Source organism: Triticum aestivum, chromosome 2A, assembly GCF_018294505.1.
Source record: "Triticum aestivum cultivar Chinese Spring chromosome 2A, IWGSC CS RefSeq v2.1, whole genome shotgun sequence".
NCBI classification, from domain to species: domain Eukaryota; kingdom Viridiplantae; phylum Streptophyta; class Magnoliopsida; order Poales; family Poaceae; genus Triticum; species Triticum aestivum.
In genome coordinates, this window is record NC_057797.1 from 115,931,053 (window position 1) to 115,958,110 (window position 27,058).

General features: G+C 42.3%; 1 protein-coding gene across 4 annotated transcripts; it reads right to left on the bottom strand.

The window, feature by feature from the left end:
* Nucleotides 1–4,557: 4,557 nt before the first annotated feature.
* Nucleotides 4,558–8,157, bottom strand: LOC123187878 (ATP-dependent RNA helicase DBP5). Of its 4 annotated transcripts, XM_044599852.1 has the most exons (6): nucleotides 7,447–8,152; nucleotides 7,296–7,386; nucleotides 6,457–6,669; nucleotides 6,086–6,179; nucleotides 5,877–5,986; nucleotides 4,558–4,913 (listed from the first exon to the last, which is right to left on the bottom strand). In XM_044599852.1, exons 2-6 carry the CDS (start codon nucleotides 7,365–7,367, stop codon nucleotides 4,818–4,820), a joined length of 585 nt encoding a protein of 194 aa, XP_044455787.1. In that variant the 5' UTR covers nucleotides 7,368–7,386; nucleotides 7,447–8,152; the 3' UTR covers nucleotides 4,558–4,817. The 4 variants fall into 4 exon arrangements, with proteins under 4 accessions (XP_044455787.1, XP_044455785.1, XP_044455788.1 ...); XM_044599850.1 differs by having other exon boundaries at nucleotides 5,877–6,179; nucleotides 7,447–8,157; XM_044599853.1 differs by lacking the exon at nucleotides 7,296–7,386 and having other exon boundaries at nucleotides 7,447–8,147.
* Nucleotides 8,158–27,058: the final 18,901 nt, after the last annotated feature.

Genomic DNA, 27,058 nt, shown 5'->3' on the forward strand with positions numbered 1-27,058 from the left:
ACAGTACTTAGAGTAGTAATTTGCTTTATTATACTAACGGATCTTACCGAGCTTTCTGTTGAGTTTTGTGTGGATGAAGTGTTCAAAAATCGAGGAGGTCTCGATGTGAGAAGAAGGACGAGAGGCAAGAGCTCAAGCTTGGGGATGCCCAAGGCACCCCAAGTAAATATTCAAGGAGACTCAAGCGTCTAATCTTGTGGATGCCCCGGAAGGCATCTCATCTTTCTTCAACAAGTATCGGTATGTTTTCGGATTCGTTTCGTTCATGCGAGTGCAATGTTGGAGCGTCTTTTGCATTTAGTTTTCACTTTTCTTTTATGCACCATGCTGGTATGAGATAGTCCTTTGTTGATTTATAGAATGATAATTGCACTTCACTTATACCTTTTTAGAATGGCTTTATAGAATGCTTCATGTGCTTCACTTATATCATTTGAAGTTTGGATTGCCTGTTTCTCTTCACATAGAAAACCACCATTTATAGAATGCTCTTTTGCTTCACTTATATTTGTTAGAGCATGGGCATATCTTTTTTAGAAGGAATTAAACTCTCTTGCTTCACTTATATCTATTTAGAGAGATGACAGGAATTGGTCATTCACATGGTTAGTCATAAAGTCCTACATAAAACTTGTAGATCGCTGAATATGATATGTTTGATTCCTTGCAATAGTTTTGAGATATAAAGGTGGTGATATTAGAGTCGTGCTAGTCGAGTAATTGTGAAATTGAGAAATACTTGTGTTGAGTGTTGCAAGTCTCGTAGCATGCACGTATGGTGAACCGCTATGTAACGAAGTTGGAGCATGAGGTATTTATTGATTGTCTTCCTTATGAGTGGCGGTCGGGGACGAGCGATGGTCTTTTCCTACCAATCTATCCCCCTAGGGGCATGAGTAGTAGTAATTTGCTTCAAGGTCTAATAAACTTTTGCAGTAAGTATATGAGTTCTTTATGACTAATGTGAGTCCATGGATTATACACACTCTCACCCTTCCATCATTGCTAGCCTCTTCGGTACCGTGCATTGCCCTTTCTCACCTCGAGAGTTGATTTCGCCGGTGCATCCAACCCCCGTGATATGATACGCTCTATCACACATAAACTTCTTTAGATCTTCCTCAAAACAGCCACCATACCTACCTATCATGGCATTTCCATAGCCATTCCGAGATATATTGCCATGCAACTTCCATCATCATCATATACATGACCTGAGCATTTATTGTCATATTGCTTTGCATGATCGTAAGATAGCTAGCATGATGTTTTCATGGCTTGTCTGCTTTTTGATGTCATTGCTACGCTAGATCATTGCACATCCCGGCACACCGCCGGAGGCATTCATATAGAGTCATCTCTTTGTTCTAGACATCGAGTTGTAATATTGAGTTGTAAGTAAATAAAAGTGTGATGATCATCATTATTAGAACATTGTCCCATGTGAGGTTATAAAAATAAAAGAGGCCAAAGTAGCCCAAATAAAAAAGAGGCCAAAGAAGCCCACCAAAAAAAGAGAAAAAAAGAAAAAAAGATAAAAAAATGAGAGAAAAAGATAGAAGGGGCAATGTTACTATCCTTTTACCACACTTGTGCTTCAGAGTAGCACCATGTTCTTCATATAGAGAGTCTCTTGAGTTATCACTTTTATATGCTAGTGGGAATTTTCATTATAGAACTTGGCTTGTATATTCCGATGATGGGCTTCCTCAAATGCCCGAGGTCTTCATGAGCAAGTAAGTTGGATGCACACCCACTTAGTTTCCAGTTTGAGCTATCATACACTTATAGCTCTTAGTGCATCCGTTGCATGGCAATCCCTACTCCTCACATTGACATCAATTGATGGGCATCTCCATAGCCCATTGATTAGCCGCGTTGATGTGAGACTTTCTCCTTTTTTGCCTTCTCCACACAACCTCCATCATCATATTCTATTCCACCCATAGTGCTATGTCCATGGCTTGCGCTCATGTATTGTGTGAGGGTTGAAAAGGCTGAAGCGCGTTAAAAAGTATGAACCAATTGCACGGCTTATCATCGGGGTTGTGCATGATTTGAATGCTTTCTGTGGTGAAGATGGAGCATAGCCAGACTATATGATTTTGTAGGGATGAGCTTTCTTTGGCTATGTTATTTTGATAAGACATAGTTGCTTGGTTAGTATGCTTGAAGTATTATTGTCTTAATATCAAATGATAGACTATTGCTTTGAATCACTCGTGTCTTAATATTCATGCCATGATTAGATTACATGATCAAGATTATGCTAGGTAGCATTCCACATCAAAAAATATCCTTTTTATCATTTACCTACTCGAGGACGAGCAGGAATTAAGCTTGGATACGCTGATATGTCTCCGTCATATCTATAATTTTTTATTGTTCCATGCCAATATTATACAACTTTCATATACTTTTGGCAACTTTTTATACTATTTTTGGGACTAACATATTGATCCAGTACCCATTGTCAGTTCCTGTTTGTTGCATGTTTTTTGTTTCGCAGTAAATCCATATCAAACGGAGTCCAAACGGGATAAAAACTAACAGAGATTTTTTTTGGAATATATGTGATTTTTGGGAAGAAAAATCAACGCGAGACGATGCCCGAGGGGGCCACGAGGCAGGGGGCGCGCCCCAGGGGGTCAAGCGCACCCTGGGCCCTCATGGCCACCCTGTAAGGAGGTTTATGCCCTTCTTTCACCGAAAGAAAGCTAATATCCGGATAGGGATCGTGTTAAAATTTCAGCCCAATCGGAGTTACGAATCTCCGGGAATATAAGAAACGGTGAAAGGGCAGAATCTGAAAACGCAGAAACAGAGAGAGACAGAGAGACAGATCCAATCTCGGAGGGGCTCTCGCCCCTCCCACACCATGGAGACCATGGAACAGAGGGGAAACCCTTCTCCCATCTAGGGAGAAGTTCAAGGAAGAAGAAGAAGGGGGGCTCTCTCCCCCTCGCTTTCGGTGGCGCCGGAACACCGCCGGGGGCCATCATCATCACTGCAATCTACACCAACACATCTGCAATCTTCACCAAGATCTCCATCACCTTCCCCCCTCTATCTACAGCGGTCCACTCTCCCGAAACCCGTTGTACCCTCTACTTGAAAATGGTGCTTTATGCTTCATATTATTATCCAATGATGTGTTGCCATCCTATGATGTCTGAATAGATTTTTGTTGTCCTATCGGTGATTGGTGAATTGCTATGATTGGTTTAATTTTCTTGTGGTTATGTTGCTGTCCTTTGGTGCCTATCATATGAGCATGCACATGGATCACACCATAGGGTTAGTTGTATGTTGATAGGACTATGTATTAGAGGGCAAGAGTGACAGAAGCTTCAACCTATCATAGAAATTGATACATACGGGGTTGAAGGGGGACCAATATATCTTAATGCTATGGTCGGGTTTTACCTTAATGAATGTTAGTAGTTGTGGATGCTTGCTAATAGTTCCAATCATAAGTGCATAGAATTCCAAGTCAGGGATGACATGCTAGCAGTGACCTCTCCCACATAAAACCTGCTATCGGTCTAGTAACGTAGTCAATTGCTTAGGGACAATTTTGCAACTCCTACCACCACTTTTCCGCACTCTCTATACTAACTTTATTGCTTCTTTATCTAAACAGCTCATACTTTTTATTTGCGTGCTCTTTATTATCTTGCAAACCTATCCAAAAACACCTACAAAGTACTTCTAGTTTCATACTTGTTCTAGGTAAAGCAAACGTTAAGCGTGTGTAGAGTTGTATCGGTGGTAAATAGAACTTGAGGGAATATTTGTTCTGCCTTTAGCTCCTCGTTGGGTTCGACACTCTTACTTATCGAAAGAGGCTACAATTGATCCCCTATACTTGTGGGTTATCAAACTCCTTCATCCAGACTCCTACATTTGCTGCTTCCGAAGCAGCTATGTTCTCCGCTTCACATGTAGATCCTGCCACGACACTCTGCTTGGAACTGCACCAACTGATAGCTCCACCATTCAATAACACTACAAGAAATATGTCAACTTGTGACCTTGACTATGGGTCACTGAAAGGTCATTGTTTTTCATTTGCGACCTTTTTGTGACCAAAAACAGAAGGTCAAAAGATGGCGGTCGTAAACTGAAATTAACGACCTTCTCTGTGAGAAGGTCCTAGACGTTTACGACCAAAATATGCCTATTGTTTTGGTTTGGTCACTAGCAGCCTCCCCATGCCACGTAGGCATCTGACGTGGCAATCTGATGTGGCACAAGAATCAGCCCGGTCCAACTCGATGTTTATATGGGCCAAGCCCATTAATTCAGCCCATTTATATATTTTTTCCTATGAATTTTTTGTTAGCTTCATGGGCCAAGCCCAACAATTCGGCCTTTTAATTTTCTGGGCCATGGCCCTTTTGCAGACCATTTCATTAAGCCTTTTTGTTCATGTTTTCCAGAAATAAACAATGTTCCAGTCGACTATTATTTGGGACATAGTCTTTTTAGAGCCCATATATTATTTGGTCCAATAGAATATTTGGTCTTTTTATTCACTAATCTCCAGTTTACACATTTGAACAGCAAACACTCAATAATTCTCTTGATTAAATTTCATTTCACTCATGCAGCTCACTACATCATAGTACATGACAATCATTCAAAATAGGCCGCCACACACCATGGAAGGAAAATAAATAGTACTGCTCTTGGAAGAAAAATAAACAGTACTAGGTAGTATTGTTTACTAGGCAGTAGACGAGTACATCTCATTTCAAATAAACAGTACTACTCTTGGAAGCAAAATAGGCCACCACACGCCATGGTGCGCCATCTTACTCGATCTGGCCCCAAGTAACCAGCAGCGCTGCTTGCTCCCTTGGCCCAGCTCCTTGCTGCTGAGGATGGACGAGACTCGGATGCGGAGCTCCCTGCACATGACATATTGTGTCAATGCTTGCAGCAATAGAAGGAACTCACATACCATAGAACTTGCACAATAGTGTATCAACACCCCAAAGATTTGACTGAATTGAACTGTTATATAACCAAGTTAGAGCTGGCAGAAGTTGCAGGTAAATAAACATCCATAGAGCTAACCTGCTGTATTTCTGTAGAAAGAAGCATCAAGTCACTATTCTATGCAAAAAACTAGCCCATACATGCACAGACACCAGAACGGTACATAGAATGAAGCACATGGCTAGTGCTTGCTACCCTGACATTTCAGGCATTCTACTGTTTAGGAGATTTGACTTCCAGCAGAAAATTAAGTCTATCAACAACCCTAGCTAATAATAGAAAATTAAACTGTATACTACCAGGCAAGACACAAACTGCTAGTCCTGATATGAAGTGCAAGCATCTTCAGTAGTTGAATCTAACACATAGTCATATATCAACCAATAGTAAGGGGGAAAAAGAACAGGGAACGACAAGGTTCAAGGCTGTTACAAGCATGTACTCCCTCCGATCAAAAATAAGTGTCTCGGCTTTGAATTAAGGAGGGAGTACATAGAAACCAACAACCAGGAGATTAATATAAGTTCTTCCATTATCAGAAACAGACATTCTGAAACCAACGAAAATCTAATGTAAGTTCTTCCATTATATTTACCGACCTACCTATCGATTTCTCAACACCAACAAACAGTCCTCAATTGGAAGTAACAACCAACAAAAAATCTATTTAGCATGTGAGCAAACTGGAGTTGTTTCAGTTCATACAGCAGATACACGAAGGAAATATGCAAATGTCTGATCTATAATTCACAATCATAGCACACAAGGGGGCTAAATAACGGCATCCTGATTACCATCAGGCACAGAATCAAGGCAAAACACATCCAGCAGACATAATGCCGAACCAGCAGCAGGGAGAAAGTGAATAATACCGAGGTGGAGATGTTCCTCTTGCCATCGGTGGCACAGACCAGGCACCAGTACTCAATAGGCTCCCCCTTACTCGCCATCTTCTTCAACCTAGCCTGACACTTCATCGACGCTGCGCACATCGAACAACTCGTCACATCAGAGTTTCTGAACCCATCAAATCTACAACCCACACCACACGAATCAGCTGTAAGGGTAGGGGTTCTCTCACATCGCTTCATGGTGACCCACATAGAGCCCTTCTCTGTGCTCCTCTCGCACATGCTGGTCAGATTGTTCAGGAAGAGATCTGCCTGGATCAACACCTGCACAAAACACGCAATGCGGGAAAACATGGTCAGAAACAGTTTGACAAAGCAGGGCGGAATTTCCTGCTATCTGATGAATTAAAAAAACAAGAGTGGACATCTCACAGTGAGTTAACTATCTGATGAATTTAGTAAAATTCATACTAGCATTCACTGACTTGTCCTATACTAGACAGGAGGTCCAATTAAAATTTGGGTACATTAATAATCAGATTACAGGTGAAAAATAACAGTCAGCGGAGTATTCAGTAACTAGATTAGATGAAAGAGGGACCTGCTGCGCAAGCTCCCCGGTAGGGCATATGCAGATGGCCTGGGGAGTCCTGCGGCTGGGGTCGACGCGGCTGAGCATGCCGAGGACGAAGCAGGTGGTCTTGCCGGAGCCGTTGTGCGCCTGGGCTACGAGGTTCTTGTAGAGAGACGTGAGGATCATGGGAAGCGTGACAGCCTGGATCTTGCTGGGACGTCTGAACCCCATCTCGTCAACCTGTATGCAACAACATAATGATTACCAATAGGATATAATAGTGACATACTATAATCCAGAGTATAGTTCAACTAATCACACTAATCGGGACAGTACGCAGTTAACTAAAAGCCAAGAGTTTGTAGTATCAAGCAACCAAAAATATAACACCTTTACCCTGGCAAAGAGCTTAGCATCAAGCCTACTTAGCCTTTCCAGCCACGCAACATCAGTGTTCGTAGACATAGTTAATTTCTAGCAATTACTAGTAGGATTTATGAATTGCATCATGATTAACTTGGACAGTCGACAGGGCTACCAGCTGAAAACGCACAGCTCCTTACAAGACAAGCAAAACATTTTAGAGCAGCACAGTCACACCACATTTTTAGTGAATTACAGTGCTCGAATTGCCACTGACACTGGACACAAGCAGCTGCACAACTAATGCATCAGCAGACAAATAATGAACTAGAATACGCCCTTTTATGCATATTAATGCACATCAAGGAAACATCAATGGCAAAATACCATGACAAAAGCATAGAAGTCTTTGTGATACTTCCAGAATTATCATACGAAAAGAAGGGTTGCATAATACTCAGAAGTCAATCATCAAAACTCTTGTATCAAACACAGGTGCATACCCACTTCCTCCCCCTCCTACTAGTACGCCAGCCACTACCCAGTCTGTCACCACCTCTTCTCTCATCGGCCATGGTGAAAGCCTTCGACTACCTGAAGAGCATCTTCAGGTTTTTAGGACGATGGCGCGGAAAAGGAAAGCAGGGGGCTCACCGAGATGACGAGGATGGCACGGAGGCCGATGCCCTTCTTGGTCCAGGCGAGCAGGTCGCGGGCCAAGTTCCTGGAGGCATCCCGCAGCCACGGCACGGCCTCGCAGGTCCCCGCGCGGAGGCGCTGCAGCAGCGGATCCCCGCCGTCGCCGGGTGGACGCTGCGATGGGACTCACCATGGCTTCGTTAGGGCCGTATCTGGAGCGCAGGGAGGGCAGGAAGGAGGGGAGCAGTTGCGCGAGGGGAATGAGCTGCCGGAGACCTGATGATCCCGTTGACGTCGTCGCCGTTCTGATTTGCCGGAGGCCCGTGGCCGGCGTGAAGCATGCACGCGCGCGCCGGCAAGAAAGACGACCGCGACGCCATGGCTGTTCCTGTACTGGTGGATCTGAGGGGGTGAAGGCTAGGGGAGAGGGTCCGTGGCGGAGACAAGGTCAGTGGTGGTGGGTGGGGGTGGCGGCGGTGGGAATCGCGGGAAGGGGCTCGCTCTCTCTCGATCTAGACTGGATCGGGATCGGTTCGGTGGGTGGGATCGGGAGGGGAGGGGACAGGGGATCATGTGCCGTGGGAGGACGCCGGGGACAGGGAGGAGGTGGCGGAGGCGATGAGACGAGGACGAGGGAGGAGGAGTAGACAGACAGCGGCGGGGGAAAAGGGAGCAGGAGCGGCAGCGACGATGGGGATAAGTGAGCTAGGGTTTTCGTGGGTGGGTGAGGATGAGAGGGAGGGGGAGAGCGACGAGGAGGGGTGTGTGGGCTGCCGTTGGATCCGGGCGCATTCGACGGTGCTAATCCATGATCCGCGTGAGATGGTTTTGGACCAATCAAAACGCAGTACCCCTTTGATGATTTTAAGACCATTTAAATTGGTCATAATCGATTGAAAATAAGATGTTAAAACATGTCTGCTATTTGATGGCCTAGAAAATTTATAAAAACAAATAGAAATCAAAAAACTTTGCATTGTGTCACCAAGTGTGACCTACTTTTCAATAAGAATACCAAACTTCAAATAATGCAAATATCATAAAAAAGTGTTCTCGGAAATAAGTTTTCTGTAAGAGAATTATTTTTCAAGTGCCCAAAATGATTTTTTTGAAGAACCTAGCAAATATTTGTTGCAAATTTGGCCACATCAATTTTATAAAATCTTAGGTCATATTTAATGTTCAGTTGACCAAATGTTGCCTAAGGAAGTTTTCATTTTCTTTGGACGAAAAATTCATTTTCCATTTTTTCGAGTGCCCAAAATGAGTTTTTTTGTGAAGGACCTACCATATATTTGTTGCAAAATTGTATCTAATCAATTTTGTAAAATACTAGGCCATATTTAATGCACAATTGATCAAATAGTTGGGTGTCAAAAAATTTCATCCACCTCTCGTGAAAAAGACAAATTCCTGCCGATTCAACAGGAAGCGGGTCAAATTTAAACTATAGCTACATCATAGTTCGCTCTTTATTTTTTCCAAAAATCATTTCTCGGTACATAAATATCTACTTAATCAGAGAAACATCAAAAAAAATTCCAAGGTTCAACCACTAGCTAGGAACGGTCAAGCCCGCCGTTTTGACCGCATTTTGAAACGGGCATAACAAATTCAAAAAAAATCAAAAAATTGGAAAACCTTCGCATTGTGTCATCATATGTGACCAAGTTTCCAGGAAAAATAATAAACTTGTAATATGACAATTATTTTTAAAAAATGTTCTCAGAAATGAGCTATCATGCGTGAAGATTCATGGCTTTCAAGCCAAATGATCAATCTTATGGCCACGTTCATAGCATAGTTTTTTCAAATGATCTCATATTGTGCACAAGGGTGCATCTTGGAATTCCAAACAATGTTGCCTAAGGGAGTTTTCATTTTCTTTGCACGGAAAATTCATTTTCCATTTTCCGAGTGCCCAAAATGAGTTTTTTTGTGAATGACCTACCATATATTTGTTGCAAAATTGTACCAAATCAATTTTCTAAAATACTAGGCCATATTTAATGCACAATTGACAAAAATGGTTGGGTGAAAAATCTTTGATCCATCTCTGGTGAAAAAGACAAATTCCCGCCGATTCAGGAGGAGGCGGGTCAAATTTAAACTACAGCTGCCTCATAGTTTGCTATTTATTTTTTCCAAAAATCATTTCTAGGTACATAAGTATCTATTTAATCAGAGAAACATCAAAAAAATTCCAAGATTCAACCATTAGCTAGGAACGTTCAAGCCCGCCGTTTTGACCGCATTTTGAAACGGGATAAAAAAATCAAAAAATTGGAAAACGTTCGCATTGTGTCATCATATGTGACCAATTTTCTAGGAAAAATAATAAACTTGTAATACGGAAATTATTTTAAAAAAGTGTTCTCAGAAATGAATGAATATTCATGAAGATTCATGGCTTTCAAACCAAGTTTCTAGGAAAAATAATAAACTTGCAATGCATGAAGATTCATGGCTTTCAAGCCAAATGATCAATCTTATGGCCACATTCATGGCATAGTTTGTTCAACTGATCTCATTTTGTGCACAAGGGTGCATCTTGGAATTCCAAACAATGTTGCCTAAGGGATTTTTAATTTTTTTTGCACGAAAAATTCATTTTCCATTTTTCGAGTGCCCGAAATGAGTTTTTTTGTGAAGGACCTACCATATATTTGTTGCAAAATTGGACCAAATCAATTTTCTAAAATACTAGGCCATATTTGATGCACAATTGACAAAATGGTTGGGTGTCAAAATCTTTGATCCATCTCTGGTGAAAAAGACAAATTCCCGCTGATTCAGTAGGAAGCGGGTCAAATTTGAACTGCAGCTGCCTCATAGTTTACTATTTATTTTTTCCAAAAATCATTTATAGTTACATAAGTACCTATTTAATCATAAATACATGGTTTGGTGGCGATACATTGAGGTTTGGGCGGTGGCCGAGGCCCCCAACTCTAGAGCGCGCAAACTCGCATGCCCGCCGCGTGGTCGCCGCGTGACTGTGGCGTTGCCATGTGTTCTGGGCAGCCTAGGCATGTCTAGTGGGTTGGGCACTCCCCAGGTAGGTGCTAGGAAGAAAATTACAACATAAGATTCTCACGAGGAGACCGATCGATGCTCAAACATGAATTAGAAGCCAAGTGTTTGATTAGCGGTACGGGAAATGTACATGGCTAATGGGCATGAGTTTTTGGCTGAGGATGATTAGTTACTAAGAAGACCGTCTTCACAAATTTTCAGCCCAAAAGGAGGAGCCTAGGTGGTACTTGCTTTGCAAACTACCACACTAGACATAAATATGAATGTTGAAGCTCGGCTCAAAATAATAAATGGATTGAGCTGGCATTTGGTGGAGGGTGGTTATTTGGGCATAGGAAAGCACTGTAGAAAATGGATACTATTTGGACATGCCAAAGTGGTACTTCCTTCACAAACTGTTGTTCTGAACAGAATAGGAAAATGAATATTTTTGAATTATTTTTGAACTAGGCAAGGAAGGTTTTTTACATATTTGATGAAGATATGACCCAAAGAATTTATGAGATTTTTTGGGGAATTTTGGGAATGACAGAAATATAGGTTGCTTCACAACCTAGGGCAAAAACTGCCACATGGACATGACACATAGGCAAAACTGATGAGGTGGCGCCTAGTCATAGCAACCCACCACAATTTACAAGGCTATGACCATCTATATTGGTTGTTAACAACTAGAAATAAGGCAGCGGACCAGCACTGTTTGCTTTATGACCATTTTGTGTAAGGAAATTACGACCTTTCTGACCAAAATGGTCGCAATGGTTTAGGGTTTGGAGCCCCCCGAATAGCTTTTGACCAATTGGTCTCAAATGGTCATAGACCTATGACCAATTCTTCCAGGGTCACTGACAGAAGGTCACTAGTTGACGTATTTTTTGTAGTGTAAAAATGTGTATCCGGTTTGTGACTTAGAGTCATCCGGATCAGTTTCAAAGTTTGCATCGACGTAACCATTTACGACGAGCTCTTTGTCACCTCCATAAACGAGAAACATATCCTTAGTCCTTTTCAGGTATTTCAGGATGTTCTTGACCACTGTCTAGTGATCCACTCCTGGATTACTTTGATACCTCCCTACTAAACTAATAGCAAGGCACACATTAGGTCTGGTACACAGCATTGCATACATGATAGAACCTATGGCTGAAGCATAGGGAATGACTTTCATTTTCTCTCTATCTTCTGCAGTGGTCGGGCATTGAGTCTGACTCAACTTCACACCTTGTAACACAGGCAAGAACCCTTTCTTTGCTTGATCCATTTTGAACTTCTTCAAAACTTCATCAAGGTATGTGCTTTGTGAAAGTCCAATTATGCATATTGATCTATCTCTATACATCTTGATGCCCAATATATAAGCAGCTTCACCGAGGTCTTTCATTGAAAAGTCTTATTCAAGTATCCTTTTATGCTATTCAGAAATTCAGTATCATTTCCAATCAACAATATGTCATCTACATATAATATCAGAAATGCTACAGAGCTCCCACTCACTTTCTTGTAAATACAGGCTTCTCCAAAAGTCTGTATAAAACCATATGCTTTGATAACACTATCAAAAAGTATATTCCAACTCTGAGAGGCTTGTGCTACCTCTTGAGCACTATGTTGGTTTTCCCTTGAAGAGGAAAGGGTGATGCAGCAAAGTAGCGTAAGTATTTCCCTCAGTTTTTGAGAACCAAGGTATCAATCCAGTAGGAGGCCACATGCAAGTCCCTCGTACCTACAAAAACAAATAAGAACCTCGCAACCAATGCAATAAAGGGGTTGTCAATCCCTTCATGGTCACTTACGAGAGTGAGATCTGATAGAGATGATAAGATAATATTTTTGGTATTTTTATGATAAATATTAAAAGTAAAGATTGCAAAATAAAAGGTAATATAAATAGCTTGTTGACGAAAGATGAATATAATGGAGAATAGACCCGGGGGCCATAGGTTTCACTAGTGGCTTCTCTTAAGATGGCATAAGTATTACGGTGGGTGAACAAATTACTGTCGAGCAATTGATAGATAAGTGAATAATTATGAGAATATCTAGGCATGATCATGAATATAGGCATCACGTCCGTGACAAGTAGACCGACTTCTGCCTGCATCTACTACTATTACTCCACACATCGGCCGCTATCCAGCATGCATCTAGAGTATTAAGTTCATAAGAACAGTGTAACGCATTAGGTAAGATGACATGATGTAGAGGGATAAACTCAAGCAATATGATATAAACCCCATCTTTTTATCCTCGATGGCAACAATACAATAAGTGTTGTTTCCATTTCTGTCACTGGGATCGAGCACCGCAAGATTGAACCAAAGCTAAGCACTTCTCCCATTGCAAGAAAGATCAATCTAGTAGGCCAAACCAAACTGATAATTCGAAGAGACTTGCAAAGATAACCAATCATACATAAAAGATTTTAGAGAAGAATCAAATATTGTTCATAGATAGACTTGATCATAAACCCACAATTCATCGGATCTCGACAAACACACCGCAAAAAGAGTTACATCAAATAGATATCCAAGAAGATCGACTTTGTATTGAGATCCAAAGAGAGAGAAGAAGCCATCTAGCTAATAACTATGGACCCTAAGGTCTGAAGTAAACTACTCACACATCATCGGAGGGGCCATGGAGTTGATGTAGAAGCCCTCCGGGATCGATGCCCCCTCTGACGAAGCTCCGGAAAAGGCCCCAAGATGGGATCTCTTGAGTACAGAAGGTTGCGGTGGTGGAAATAGGGTTTCATGGTGCTCCTGGATGTTTTTAGGGTATATGAGTATATATAGGAGGAAGAGGTCAGTCGGTTGAGCCACGAGGGGGGAGAGCACGCCCCCCTGCCTCGTGGCCTCCTCGGTTGTTTCTTGACGTCCACTCAAAGTCCTCTCGATCACGTTTGTTCCAAACATCACACTCCCGAAGGTTTCATTCCGTTTGGACTCTGTTTGATATTCCTTTTCTGTGAAACACTAAAATAGGAAAAAACAGCAATTTGCACTGGGCCTTGGGTTAATAGGTTAGTCCCCAAAATAATATAAAAGTGTATAATAAAGCCCATTAAACATCCAAAGCAGAATTTATAATAGCATGGAACAATCAAAAATTATTGATACGTTGGATACGTATCAAGCATCCCCAAGCTTAATTCATGCTCGTCCTCGAGTAGGTAAATGATAAAAACATAATTTTTGATGTGGAATGCTTTCTAGCATATTCTTCAAGTAATTTTCTCTATTGTGGCATGAATGTTCAGATCCGAAAGATTCAAGATAAAAGTTTAATGTTGACATAAAAATAATAATACTCCAAGTATGCTAACCAAGCAATTATGTCTTATCAAAATAACATAGCCAAAGAAAACTTATCCCTACAAAATCATATAGTTTGGCCATGCTTCATTTTCATCACACAAAATGCTCTCATCATGCACAACCCCGATGACAATCCAAGCAATTGTTTCATACTTAGCCTTTTCAAACTCTTTCAATTTTTACGCAATATATGAGCGCGAGCCATGGACATAGCACTATGGGTGGAATAGAATATAATGACTGAGGTTGTGTGAGAAGTCAAAAAGGGAGAAAGTCTCACATTGATGCGGCTAATCAATGGGCTATGGAGATGCCCACCGATTGATGTCATTGAAAGGAGTAGGGATTGCCATGCAACGGATGCACTAGAGCTATAAATATATGAAAGCTCATCAAATAAACTAAGTGGGTATGCATCCAACTTGCTTGCTCACGAAGACCTAGGGCATTTGAGGAAGCCCATCATTGGAATATACAAGCCAAGTTCTATAATGAAAAATTCCCACTAGTATATGAAAGTGACAAAATAAGAGACTCTCTATCATGAAGATCATGGTGCTACTTTGAAGCACAAGTGTGGAAAAAGGATAGTAACATTGTCCCTTCTCTCTTTTTCTCTCATTTTTTATTTGGGCCTTCCTTTCTCTTTGTTTGGCCTCTTTTTTTCGTCCGGAGTCTCATCCCGACTTGTGGGGGAATCATAGTCTCCATCATCCTTTCCTCACATGGGACAATGCTCTAATGATAATCATCACACTTTTATTTATTTACAACTCAAGAATTACAACTCGATACTTAGAACAAAATATGACTCTATGTGAATGCCTCCGGCGGTGTACCGGGATTGCGATGAATCAAGAGTGACATGTATGAAAAATTAAGCATGGTGGCGTTGCCACAAATACGATGTAACTACATGATCATGCAAGGCAATATGACAATGATGATGCGTGTCATAATAAATGGAATGGGTGGAAATTTGCATGGCAATATATCTCGGAATGGCTATGGAAATGCCATAATAGGTAGGTATGGTGGCTGTTTTGAGGAAAATATAAGGAGGCTTATGTGTGATAGAGCGTATCATATCACGGGGTTTGGATGCACCGGCGAAGCTTGCACGAACTCTCAAGGTGAGAAAGGGCAATGCATGGTACCGAAGAGGCTAGCAATGATGGAAGGGTGAGAGTGTGTATAATCCATGGACTCAACATTAGTCATAAAGAACTCACATACTTATTGCAAAAATCTACAAGTCATCAAAACCAAGCACTATGCGCATGCTCCTAGGGGGATAGATTGGTAGGAAAAGATCATCGCTCGTCCCCGACCGCCACTCATAAGGAAAGCAATCAAAGAACACCTCATGCTTCAAATTTGCCACACAACGTTTACCATATGTGCATGCTACGGGACTTGCAAACTTCAACACAAGTATTTCTTAATTTCACAATTACTCAACTATCACACCTCTAATATTACCACCTTTATATCTCAAAACAACTATCAAGCATCCAACTTCTCTTAGTATTTAAAATTTATAATCAAAGAAAATTACCATGCTGTTCTAAATGACTCTCAAAATAATATAAGTGAAGCATGAGAGATCACTTATTTCTATAAAATAGAACCACCGACGTGCTCTAAAAGATATAAGCGAAGCACTACAGCAAAATTATCCAACTCAAAAGATATAAGTGAAGCACATAGAGTATTCTAATAAATTCCAATTCATGTGTGTCTCTCCCAAAAGGTGTGTAAATCAAGGATGATTGTGGTAATTAAAAATCAAAGACTCAAATCATACAAGACGCTCCAAGCAAAACACATATCATGTGGTGAATAAAAATATAGCTCCAAGTAAAATTACCGATGGACGAAGACGAAAGAGGGGATGCCTTCCGGGGCATCCCAAAGCTTAGGATTTTGGTTGTCCTTGGATTTTACCTTGCGGTGCCTTGGGCATCCCCAAGCTTAGGCTCGTGCCTCTCCTTGTTCCATAATCCATCAAATCTTTACCCAAAACTTGAAAACTTCACAACACAAAACTTAAAAGAAAATCTCGTGAGCTCCGTTAGTAAAAGAAAACAAACCATCACTTCAAGGTACTGTAATGAAATCATTCTTTATTTATATTGGTGTTAAACCTACTGTATTCTAACTTTTCTATGGTTCATAAACTCTATTACTAGCCATAGATTCATCAAAATAAGCAAACAACACACACAAAACAGAATCTGTCAAAAACAGAACAGTCTGTAGTAATCTGTAGATTTCGAATACTTTTGAAACCCCAAAAATTCTAAAATAAATTTATGGACGTGAGGAATTTATCTGTTAATCATCTGCAAAAATAATTAACTAAGTAGCACTCTCCGGTAAACAATTGCAGCAAATCTCGTGAGCACTAAAGTTTCTGTTTTTTACAGCAAGATCGCAAAGACTTTCCCCAAGTCTTCCCAAAGGTTCTACTTGGCACAAATACTAATTAAAAATATAAAACCACATATATATATAGAGGCTACATGAATTATTTATTACTAAACAGAATCAAAAAGCAAGAAACAAAAAAAATTGGGTTGCCTCCCAACAAGCGTTATCGTTTAACGCCCCTAGCTAGGCATAAAAGCAAGGATAGATCTAGGTATTGACATCTTTGGTATGCAATCCATAAGTGGCTCTCATAATAGATTCATAAGGTAATTTAATTTTCTTTCTAGGGAAGTGTTCCATGCCATTCCTTAACGGAAATTGGAATCTAATATTCCCTTCTTTCATATCAATAATTGCACCAATCGTTCTAAGAAAAGATCTACCAAGAATAATAGGACATGAAGGATTGCAATCTATATCAAGGATAATGAAATCTACGGGAACATAATTCCTATTTGCAACAATAAGAACATCATTAATTCTTCCCATAGGTTTCTTAATGGTGGAATCCGCAAGATGCAAGTTTAAAGAACAATCATCAAATTCATGGAAACCTAGCAAATCACACAAACCTTTAGGAATCGTGGAAACATTAGCACCAAAATCACATAAAGCATAGCACTCATAATTTTTAATCTTAATTTTAATAGTAGGTTCCCACTCATCATGAAGTTTTCTAGGGGATAGAAACTTCCAATTCAAGCTTTTCCTCATAAGATTGCATTAAAGCATCAACGATATGTTTAGTAAAAATTTTGTTTTGACTATAAGCATGCGAAGAATTTAGCACGGATTGCAACAAGGAAATACAATCTATTAAAGAACAATTATCATAATTAAATTCTTTGAAATCCAAGATAGTGGTTCATTGCTATTTAAAGTTTTGATCTCTCTCATCCCACTTTTATCAATTTTTGCATCAAGATCTAAAAATTCCGAATCATTGGGACGCCTTCTAACTAAAGTTGACTCATCTCCAGTCCCATCATTATCAAGATTCATATTGCAAAACAAAGATTTAATAGGGGACACATCAATAACTTTTAGATCTTCATCATTATTATCATGGAAACTAGAAGAACACGCTTTCACAAAGCAATCTTTTTTAGCATGCATCCTAGCGGTTCTTTCTTTGCACTCATCATGGAAATTCTCGTAGCTTTGAGAGACTCATTGATATCATGCTTAGGTGGAATAGACATAAATTTCAAAGAATCAACATCAAGAGAAATTATATCCACGCTCCTAGCCAACTCATCAATCTTAGACATTTTTTCTTCAATCAAAGTATTGAAACTCTTCTGCAAACTAATAAATTCTTTAATATTAGATTCAAAATCAGATGGCATCTTATTATAATTTCCATAAGAGTTGTCGTAGGAATTACCACAATTATTAGAGGAATTACAAGGAAACGGCCTAGGATTAAAATTACCTCTATACGCGTTATTACCAAAATTGTTCCTACCAACAAAATTCGCATCCATAGATTCATTATTATTCTCAATCAAAGTAGACAAAGGCATATCATTAGGATCAGAAGGAACACTCTTTTTAGCAAACAATTTCATAAGTTCATCCATCTTTCCACTCAAAACATTGATTTCTTCTATAGCATGCATGACGGTGTCCTGGACTAGGGGGTACTCACCACGTCATCACCCGATCTGTTAGATTGGGCCGAGGACCCCATGGCCGTATACTCATGGGCCAGTTCGGACAGCTGCCGCATACATGGAAGATTCCACAAGACTTGGTGATCAAGACAAGGACTCCTCCCCACCGGCGTATTCGGCTAGGACTCTTGTTATCCTAGGCCTCTGGTGCATTATATAAACCGAGGCCAGGCTAGTCGATAGATGATATACAACAATCATACCATAGACTAGATTTTAGGGTTTAGCCTCTATGATCTCGTGGTAGATCAACTCTTGTAATACTCATATCATCAAGATCAATCAAGCAGGACGTAGGGTATTACCTCCATCGAGAGGGCCCGAACCTGGGTAAACATCGTGTCCTCCGCCTCCTGTTACCATCGATCCTCGACGAACAGTTCGAGACCCCCTACCCGAGATCCGCCGGTTTTTGACACCGACATTAGTGCTTTCATTGAGAGTTCCGCTGTGTGATCGGCAGAAGGATCAATGGCTCGCCCACAGGTCAACTGCGACGCCGGCTTCTTCGTCACCGGCTCGGCCGGTCACCTTGGATGGACCGAGGACTGTGCCCTACCTCCGATCATCATGTTCAAATGAGGGCCTTCATCAACATCAACTCCGATCTCTATCAAGATCATGGACGAATCATACAGGGAGCCCGGGGGCTCAACGTCAACATTGCCCTCGGGCGACCGTGCTGTTTTTCTGGACAGTGAACTCGTATCCGTCGCCACCGCCTCCTCAAGTGTCATTTTAACGATTGCTTCGGTGGAATTGTGCGGAATTGAGTCTACAACAGCCCTGGAAAAATTCGTCGAGTTCCGATGGAGGAATCTCTGGTAATCCGCGATATACCGGAGCCCTGTCAAATCTGGACGGGAATCTGGATGAGTTTAGGGCGTGGTGACCAGCTTCTAGCTCGGACGTCCTTTGGAAGATCCAACTGTGGATAGGCTGTGGAATTCCTATATCTACCACCCCTCAAAATTTCAGCTCGATCAGATCGTCCAAACTTCGGGAACCTTCCGATTAGTGCATCACTTTTCGGATCTATTTTCTGCGCGAAAACGAATCCGGCCCGAGTTCGTCTTTTTTATGAACGGGATTTCGGACATTCTTTTTGAAGGAAGTTTTGTATGGGGTGTTGTGTTTTGTTTCCGAACACATCTCACTAACTTTAAAATCTTTTGAACATGATCTTCACTATCATGCTGGTGTCAAACCAGTCCGACAATATTGCTCCACGGCTGCCGACCTGCGCTAGACACGTCGTCACTTTGTTGAGCTGAGCTCAACTTCTTCAGATCATCATCTAGGCAAGCCGAACAAGAGTTCAGCATCGCGAAGGATAAATCATCACCAACATCACCGCCCCACGGATTACATGGAGCGGGCACACCGGCATCGCCGCACGGTCACTTCATCAAGCCGGCATCGACCATGTCACGACCGGCATCGGCAGGGCCGCACTGTTGCTTCTTCAAGCCGATGTCCATCACACCGACCTACTTCGACTCATCGGCTGACATCAAGGCTTCGACATCTCGGCTGGACCGGGGGCTTCGCCATCTCTTTATCAACCTACTCCGGAGACTTCAGCATCACTAGCCGACCAGCTTCGTCACGTTAGCTGGACCGAGGGCTTTGCCTCCACAAGCCAACCATTGCCAGCATCGCCATGCCATCGCTTTATCGCCCATCAGGCAATGGGTGTGCGGATCGAGTACCAATTTTGGGAGTCACCTTTCTTCGGATTGCTACAACAAGTAAACCAGGTGCTATTAATCCTAGTAATTTTTGCTTGTTGGGGTTTATTTTTCCCAAGAAATTATTACTCTGGTTTGTTCCACCATCTGTACATAGGTCTATCGAATGATGGCCGCACTAACGACGGTCGCGTGGTGGTTCGATCAGTTTCCGTACATAGTCTGGCGAACACCGCATCCAGAACTCGGACCGACCTCTGAATTTAGGCTTTGCCACACCTTTAACGCATCACGCCGACGCCCTGCATCGACATTGACTTTGGCGCCAGGCCATATTTCTTTTATTACTCACTTTGCATAAATTATTTGTTATGCAACATTTTTTATCATTATTATTATTATCTCCGGTTTGCACTATTTTTTGTGCACAGGAAAATGATCCGGGTTGGGCAGTATCGTCAACTCGGCATACTGACATACCACGTCACCTTGGCTGGACGGGGGGCTTCATCAGCACTTCATTACCCCATGCCGGGGACTTCGGCATCACTTTGCCAGCCTGCATTGACCGTGCTATGTCACCACTTCAGAGTGCCGAGCTCTTTGCTCCGCCACCTCGGGACCGGCTTAGGGGATGGAACCTTGTCCCTCATCAAGCTCGGACTGCGTCATCAATACCGAACACATTACCCAGCTAAGTTGCCTTCATGCTCGAAGTTTTAAAATTTTTAACTTGTGTTCGGTTCGACCAAGCATTATACTTTTTTGGAAAAAAGTTGCTTGTAAAAAATCTCCTTGTCAAAACTTTGTTTGTGACACACAAATTCAAATACCCCGTTTACTTGGGGGCTTCCTTTATGAAGCTTTTCCTCTTGCATATGATTATACTTGTACGGCTTCGTTCCTTATTCGTGTATTACACCACAATATGCACCATATTGACCTAAGCGATTTGCAAGCTGGGTTGCCTCGCTCCTGTGTTTACCCCTACGTTCTCGATTGTTCGGCTAGGGAGTAAAGGGAGCACCTCTGCGATTGTCACGACTGGGTCATCCGAGCTCTGACCTCAGACTGGGTGAAGCCGAAAGCTATTGCTCTTATTGTTTTCAATCATGGTCGGCACACAACGGAGCTCATGAGTACAAAAAATCTATTGCACAAGTCTCATAGTAATAATGAGCACCGAAGAAAGGTATCGGTGGGGGTACTATTTTCTTTGAAGATGCTTCTTACACTTCATCAGTAATATAGCATAAGTTCCCTGATCGCGCATTGTCTGTTACAGCCTTATAGCCTAATTGCCTGGTCATTGGAAACATTGTCGATACTCTCGATAGGTGGAGTACATGACACTTTTCGGCCCTTGGCCGAAGAGGGAGAAGCCGACGGTCGGTTAAGACGCGTTTAAAGTTCGGGTGAACACAGATATGATATAAGTACTTCGGTACATATAATCATTATACATAAAACTCTTTTACCCAAGTCACTTGGGGGCTCTTAAAATTTATATGAGCTATTTTATAGTAAATGTGTTTTCTTCTTGGTCGTTGCAAAGTCTTTTTCTACCGCTCCTTTTTCGACTCGAGTTTATGGTCAATAGCCGGATAGCATGTCTTCTCTCTGAAAGCCGCTTGAGTTTAGTTTGCTAAACTGACCTCGGAGAAGTACTCCGCATTTGGGATAAAGAGCTTGAAGCCGTAGGCTGACCCGCCTGAAGTCTTGAGATCGGATGTGTCATGTTAAAGTACGATAGAAGCACAATTTTTTTTTCCAATTTTCGGATTGGCACCGAACAGTTGCTCTTGTTCGGACGTAAGTTTTTCATGACGTTTTTTGGTTTTCCAAGCTTATGGCACTTTTAAACTATTTGTGTGTTTTCAGCACAAGTCTCGCAGTGCAACGCCGGACACCTTAGAGATTCGATAAAAACATTCTCAGATATTGCTATATATGCATCGGTTTCGAATTGTGTCTTCGGTCAATAGTTGGGTTGCCCGGCTCCTGCGCTTGCCTCCTACGTTCCGCTTTGTTCGGCTAGGTGTGCAAAGGGAGAACCACTGCGATTGTGCTTCCAGCTCACATGGTTAAGTACCTCAGTGGAGAAAGCCGAAAACTGACCGTCACAATAAGCGTAAACTGGTCAGCAATCTGATGACTATGTTAAATGACGGGCTATTCATAACATTGGCTGAAGTGTTTACGGCTTGACCTCGACTGTCGCCGAACACTACCGGGGGCTAGTAACTGGCCTCCCAAACTAAATCCTCAATATTTTGCTCTTACATTAGAGCTGAGGTTTCATGATCATGCTTAGCATAACAACTCAAAGAAAGGAACCGATAGTGGGACTATTTTCTTTGGAAGACATTTATTATTCTAAAACAGTAATATAACATATCTCTCTGCGTACCTTTGTTTATAAAACCGTATGGCCAGATTGCCTTGTTTGTCGTAAATCTTTGCCCTCATAAAGGCTTTATAAAGTAGGACAAACACTCCTCGGCTAATGGCCGAGGAGGTGGAAGCCGATGGTTGGTCAACAAAGTTTTATACAATGCGCATCCGAGCATTAATGACGTAAAGTACTTGGATACATAGAGTCATTACCCATAATTTGTGATTTTACTATGGATATCGATCCTTAATTCGGCCACCCGTGCCCGAATTAGGGCTCGGGGGCTACTGGGCTTCGGGATTATTATTTACAAATATTAAAGGGGCACATTGAGCCCCTGATCTGGTGTTGCCACCCGACCAGTGTCTTCGGGGCTACTGCATTGCCTGTTCAATGCAGAAAATTTTAAGTGCAATACAGTTTTCGAGGAGATTTTGATCCTCAGGTTGGTCAGCCGCACCCAACCTGAGTCTCGAGGACTGAGCACGCTGCTTTTGTGTCCTGAAGTATTCTGCCGAGCTAGGACTTGATCCTCAGGCCGATTTTGCAAATCAACATGAGTCTCAGAAGCTACTAGGATCAGCGGTCTTACGTCATCCTTCAGGTGCATCTTGGGTTTTAGACCGATACACACCTTGAGGGCTACTGGCTATATATCTCGGCAGAGAATAAATTGCACCAATCAAAAATATTGACAAAAAATCAACCCATATTCGGGGTGGTGCACCAGCTCGGAAGCAGTCTGGCATAAAGCTCAGGCGCAAGTGGCTGGCTCCATAGAGGGCATTTCCGGCATTAAGCTCGGCTAAGCTCCTTCGAATTTTTTGAACCAACGTGATATGACACCTCAGATATAGTTCGGCGTTGGAGCCCGGATACAGTCCGGCGTTGGAGTTTGGACATAGTCCGGCGTTGGAGCTCGAACACATTCCGGTGTTAGAGCTCGGAAAGCGGTCTGGCGTTGGTGCTCGGCTGCAAAAGATACCTCAAATGCAGTCCGGCGTTGGAGCTCGAACGCAAGAGGACGCTGCCCGGGAACAACTTCAAACCCGAGGTGTGGCATAAAAATAACAAGGCATTGATAAAGGCCGGAAACTTAAAGGGGCTCCTCGGATACCCGACGTGTAAACTCGTCGAATGCATTTCGGCGATCCTCAAGATCGAAGATGAGAAGATTTGTTGAACCAGTTTTCAAGACCGACGACCAAAGACGAAGAACAGTTTGGAAGAATCGAGGAGCGTCCCTAACTTGAAGACCGGTTCAAGGGGCTACTGGCGGTGTCCTGGACTAGGGGGTACTCACCACGTCATCTCCCGATCTGTTAGATTGGGCTGAGGACCCCCATGGACGTATACTCATAGCCCAGTTCGGACAACTGCCGCATACATGGAAGATTCCACAAGTCTTGGTGATCAAGACAAGGACTCCTCCCCACCGGCGTATTCGGCTAGGACTCTTGTTATCCTAGGCCTCTGGTGCATTATATAAACCGAGGCCAGGCTAGTCGATAGATGATATACAACAATCATACCATAGGCTAGCTTCTAGGGTTTAGCCTCTATGATCTCGTGGTAGATCAACTCTTGTAATACTCATATCATCAAGAACAATCAAGCAGGACGTAGGGCATTACCTCCATCGAGAGGGCCCGAACCTGGGTAAACATCGTGTCCCCCGCCTCATGTTACCATCGATCCTAGACGCACAGTTCGGGACCCCCTACCCGAGATCCGCTAGTTTTGACACCGACAATGCACCTTTTTATTAGTAGATCTTTCAGTATGCCATTGAGAATAATTAACCATAATATTATCTAGGAATTTAGTAGCTTCTCCTAAAGTGATTTCCATAAAAGTGCATCCCGCGGCCGAATCTAAAAGATTTCTAGAAGCAAAATTCAATCCGCCATAAAATTTTTGTATAATCATCCAAAGATTCAAACCATGTGTAGGGCAATTACGTATCAATAATTTCATCCTCTCCCAAGCTTGTGCAACATGTTCATGATCAAGTTGCTTAAAATTCATAATATCGTTTCTAAGAGTGATGATTTTAGCAGGAGGAAAATACTTAGAGATAAAAGCATCTTTGCACTTATTCCATGAATCAATACTATTTTTAGGCAAAGACGAAAACCAAGTGTTAGCACGATCTCTAAGAGAAAACAGGAATAGCTTCAGTTCAACAATATCATTATCCACATCTTTCTTCTTTTGCATATCACACAAATCAACAAAGTTGTTTAGATGGGTAGCGGCATCTTCACTAGGAAGGCCGGAAAATGGATCTTTCATGACAAGATTCAGCAAAGCAGCATTAATTTCACAAGATTCAACATCGGTAAGAGGAGCAATCGGAGTGCTAATAAAATCATTATTGTTGGTATTGGAAAAATCACACAATTTAGTATTGTCTTGAGCCATCATGGCAAGCAAGAAAATCAACACACAAGCAAACAAGAAACAAGCAAAAAGAGACGAACTAGAAAAGAGAAGGGGAACGGAAAAAGAGGGCGAATAAAACGGCAAGGGTGAAGTGGGGGAGAGGCAAACGAGAGGCAAATGTCAAATAATGTAATGCGAGGGATAAGAGTTTGTGATGGGTACTTGGTATGTCTTGACTTATGCGTAGACTCCCCGGCAACGGTGCCAGAAATCCTTCTTGCTACCTCTTGAGCACTGCGTTGGTTTTCCCTTGAAGAGGAAAGGGTGATGCGGCAAAGTAGCGTAAGTATTTCCCTCAGTTTTTGAGAACCAATGTATCAATCCAGTAGGAGGCCACACGCAAGTCCCTCGTACCTACACAAACAAATAAGAACCTCGCAGCCAACGCGATAAAGAGGTTGTCAATCCCTTCACGGTCACTTACGAGAGTGAGATCTGATAGAGATGATAAGATAATATTTTTGGTATTTTTATGATAAAGATTAAAAGTAAAGATTGCAAAATAAAAGGTAATAGAAATAGTTTGTTGACAGAAGATGAATATAATGGATAATAGACCCGGGGGCCATAGGTTTCACTAGTGGCTTCTCTCAAGATAGCATAAGTATTACGGTGGGTGAACAAATTACTGTCGAGCAATTGATAGAAAAGTGAATAATTATGAGAATATCTAGGCATGATCATGAATATAGGCATCACGTCCATGACAAGTGGACCGACTCCTGCCTGCATCTACTACTATTACTCCACACATCAACCGCTATCCAGCATGCATCTAGAGTATTAAGTTCATAAGAACAGAGTAACGCATTAGGTAAGATGACATGATGTAGAGGGATAAACTCAAGCAATATGATATAAACCCCATCTTTTTATCCTCGATGGCAACAATACAATATGTGTCGTTTCCCTTTCTGTCACTAGGATCGAGCACCGCAAGATTGAACCCAAAGCTAAGCTCAATCTAGTAGGCCAAACCAAACTGATAATTCGAAGAGACTTGCAAAGATAACCAATCATACATAAAAGATTTTAGAGAAGAATCAAATATTATTCATTGATAGACTTGATCGTAAACCCACAATTCACCGGATATCGACAAACACACCGCAGAAAGAGTTACATCGAATAGATCTCCAATAAGATTGAGGAGAACTTTGTATTGAGATCCAAAGAGAGAGAAAAAGGCATCTAGCTAATAACTATGGACCCGAAGGTCTGAAGTAAACTACTCACACGTCATCGGAGGGGCCATGGAGTTGATGTAGAGGCCCTCCGTGATAGATGTTGTTGGGGAACGTAGCAATTTCAAAAATTTCCTACGCACACGCAAGATCATGGTTATGCATAGAAATGAGAGGGGAGAGTGTTGTCCACGTACCCTCGTACACCGAAAGCGGAAGAGTTAGCATAACGCAGTTGATGTAGTCGTACGTCTTCACGATCCGACCGATCAAGTACCGAACGTACGGCACCTCCGAGTTCAGCACACGTTCAGCCCGATGACGTCCCTCGAACTCCGATCCAGCTGAGTGTTGAGGGAGAGTTTCGTCAGCACGACGGCGTGGTGACGATGATGATGTTCTACCGATGCAGGGCTTCGCCTAAGCACCGCTACAGTATTATCGAGGTGGACTATAGTGGAGGGGGGCACCACACACGGCTAAAAGATCAAACGATCAATTGTTGTGTCTATGTGGTGCTCCCTTGCCCCCATATATAAAGGAGCAAGGGGGGTGCGGCCGTCCTAGAGAAGGGGCGCTCCAGGAGGTGTCCTACTCTTACTGGGAGTAGGACTCCCCACCCCCCTTTCCTTGTTGGACTAGGAGAGAGAGGGGAAAGAGGTGGAGGAGGAGAAGGAAGGGGGGCGCCGCTCCCCTCTCCTTTTCCTATTCGGACTAGGGGCGAGGGGGCGCGGCCCATGCCCTGGCCACCTCTCCTCTCTTTCCACCAAGGCCCACTAAGGCCCATTAAGTCCCCGGGGGTTTCCGGTAACCTCCCGATACTCCGGTAAAATCCTGATTTCACCCGGAACACTTCCGATATCCAAACATAGGCTTCCAATATATCAATCTTCATGTCTCGACCATTTCGAGACTCCTCGTCATGTCCGTGATCACATCCGGGACTCCGGACAACATTCGGTACATCAAAACATATAAACTAATAATATAACTGCCATCGAAATGTTAAGCGTGCGGACCCTATGGGTTCGAGAACTATGTAGACATGACCGAGACATGTCTCCGGTCAATAACCAATAGCGGAACCTAGATGTTCATATTGGCTCCCACATATTCTACGAAGATCTTTATCGGTCAGACCGCATAACAACATACATTGTTCCCTTTGTCATCGGTATGTTACTTGCCCGGGATTCGATCGTCGGTATCTCAATACCTAGTTCGATCTCGTTACCGGCAAGTCTCTTTACTCGTTCTGTAATACATCATCCCGCAACTAACTCATTAGTTGCAATGCTTGCAAGGCTTAAGTGATGTGCATTATCGAGAGGGCCCAGAGATACCTCTCTGACAATCGGAGTGACAAATCCTAATCTCGAAATACGCCAACCAAACAAGTACCTTCGGAGACACCTTTAGAGCACCTTTATAATCACCCAGTTACGTTGTG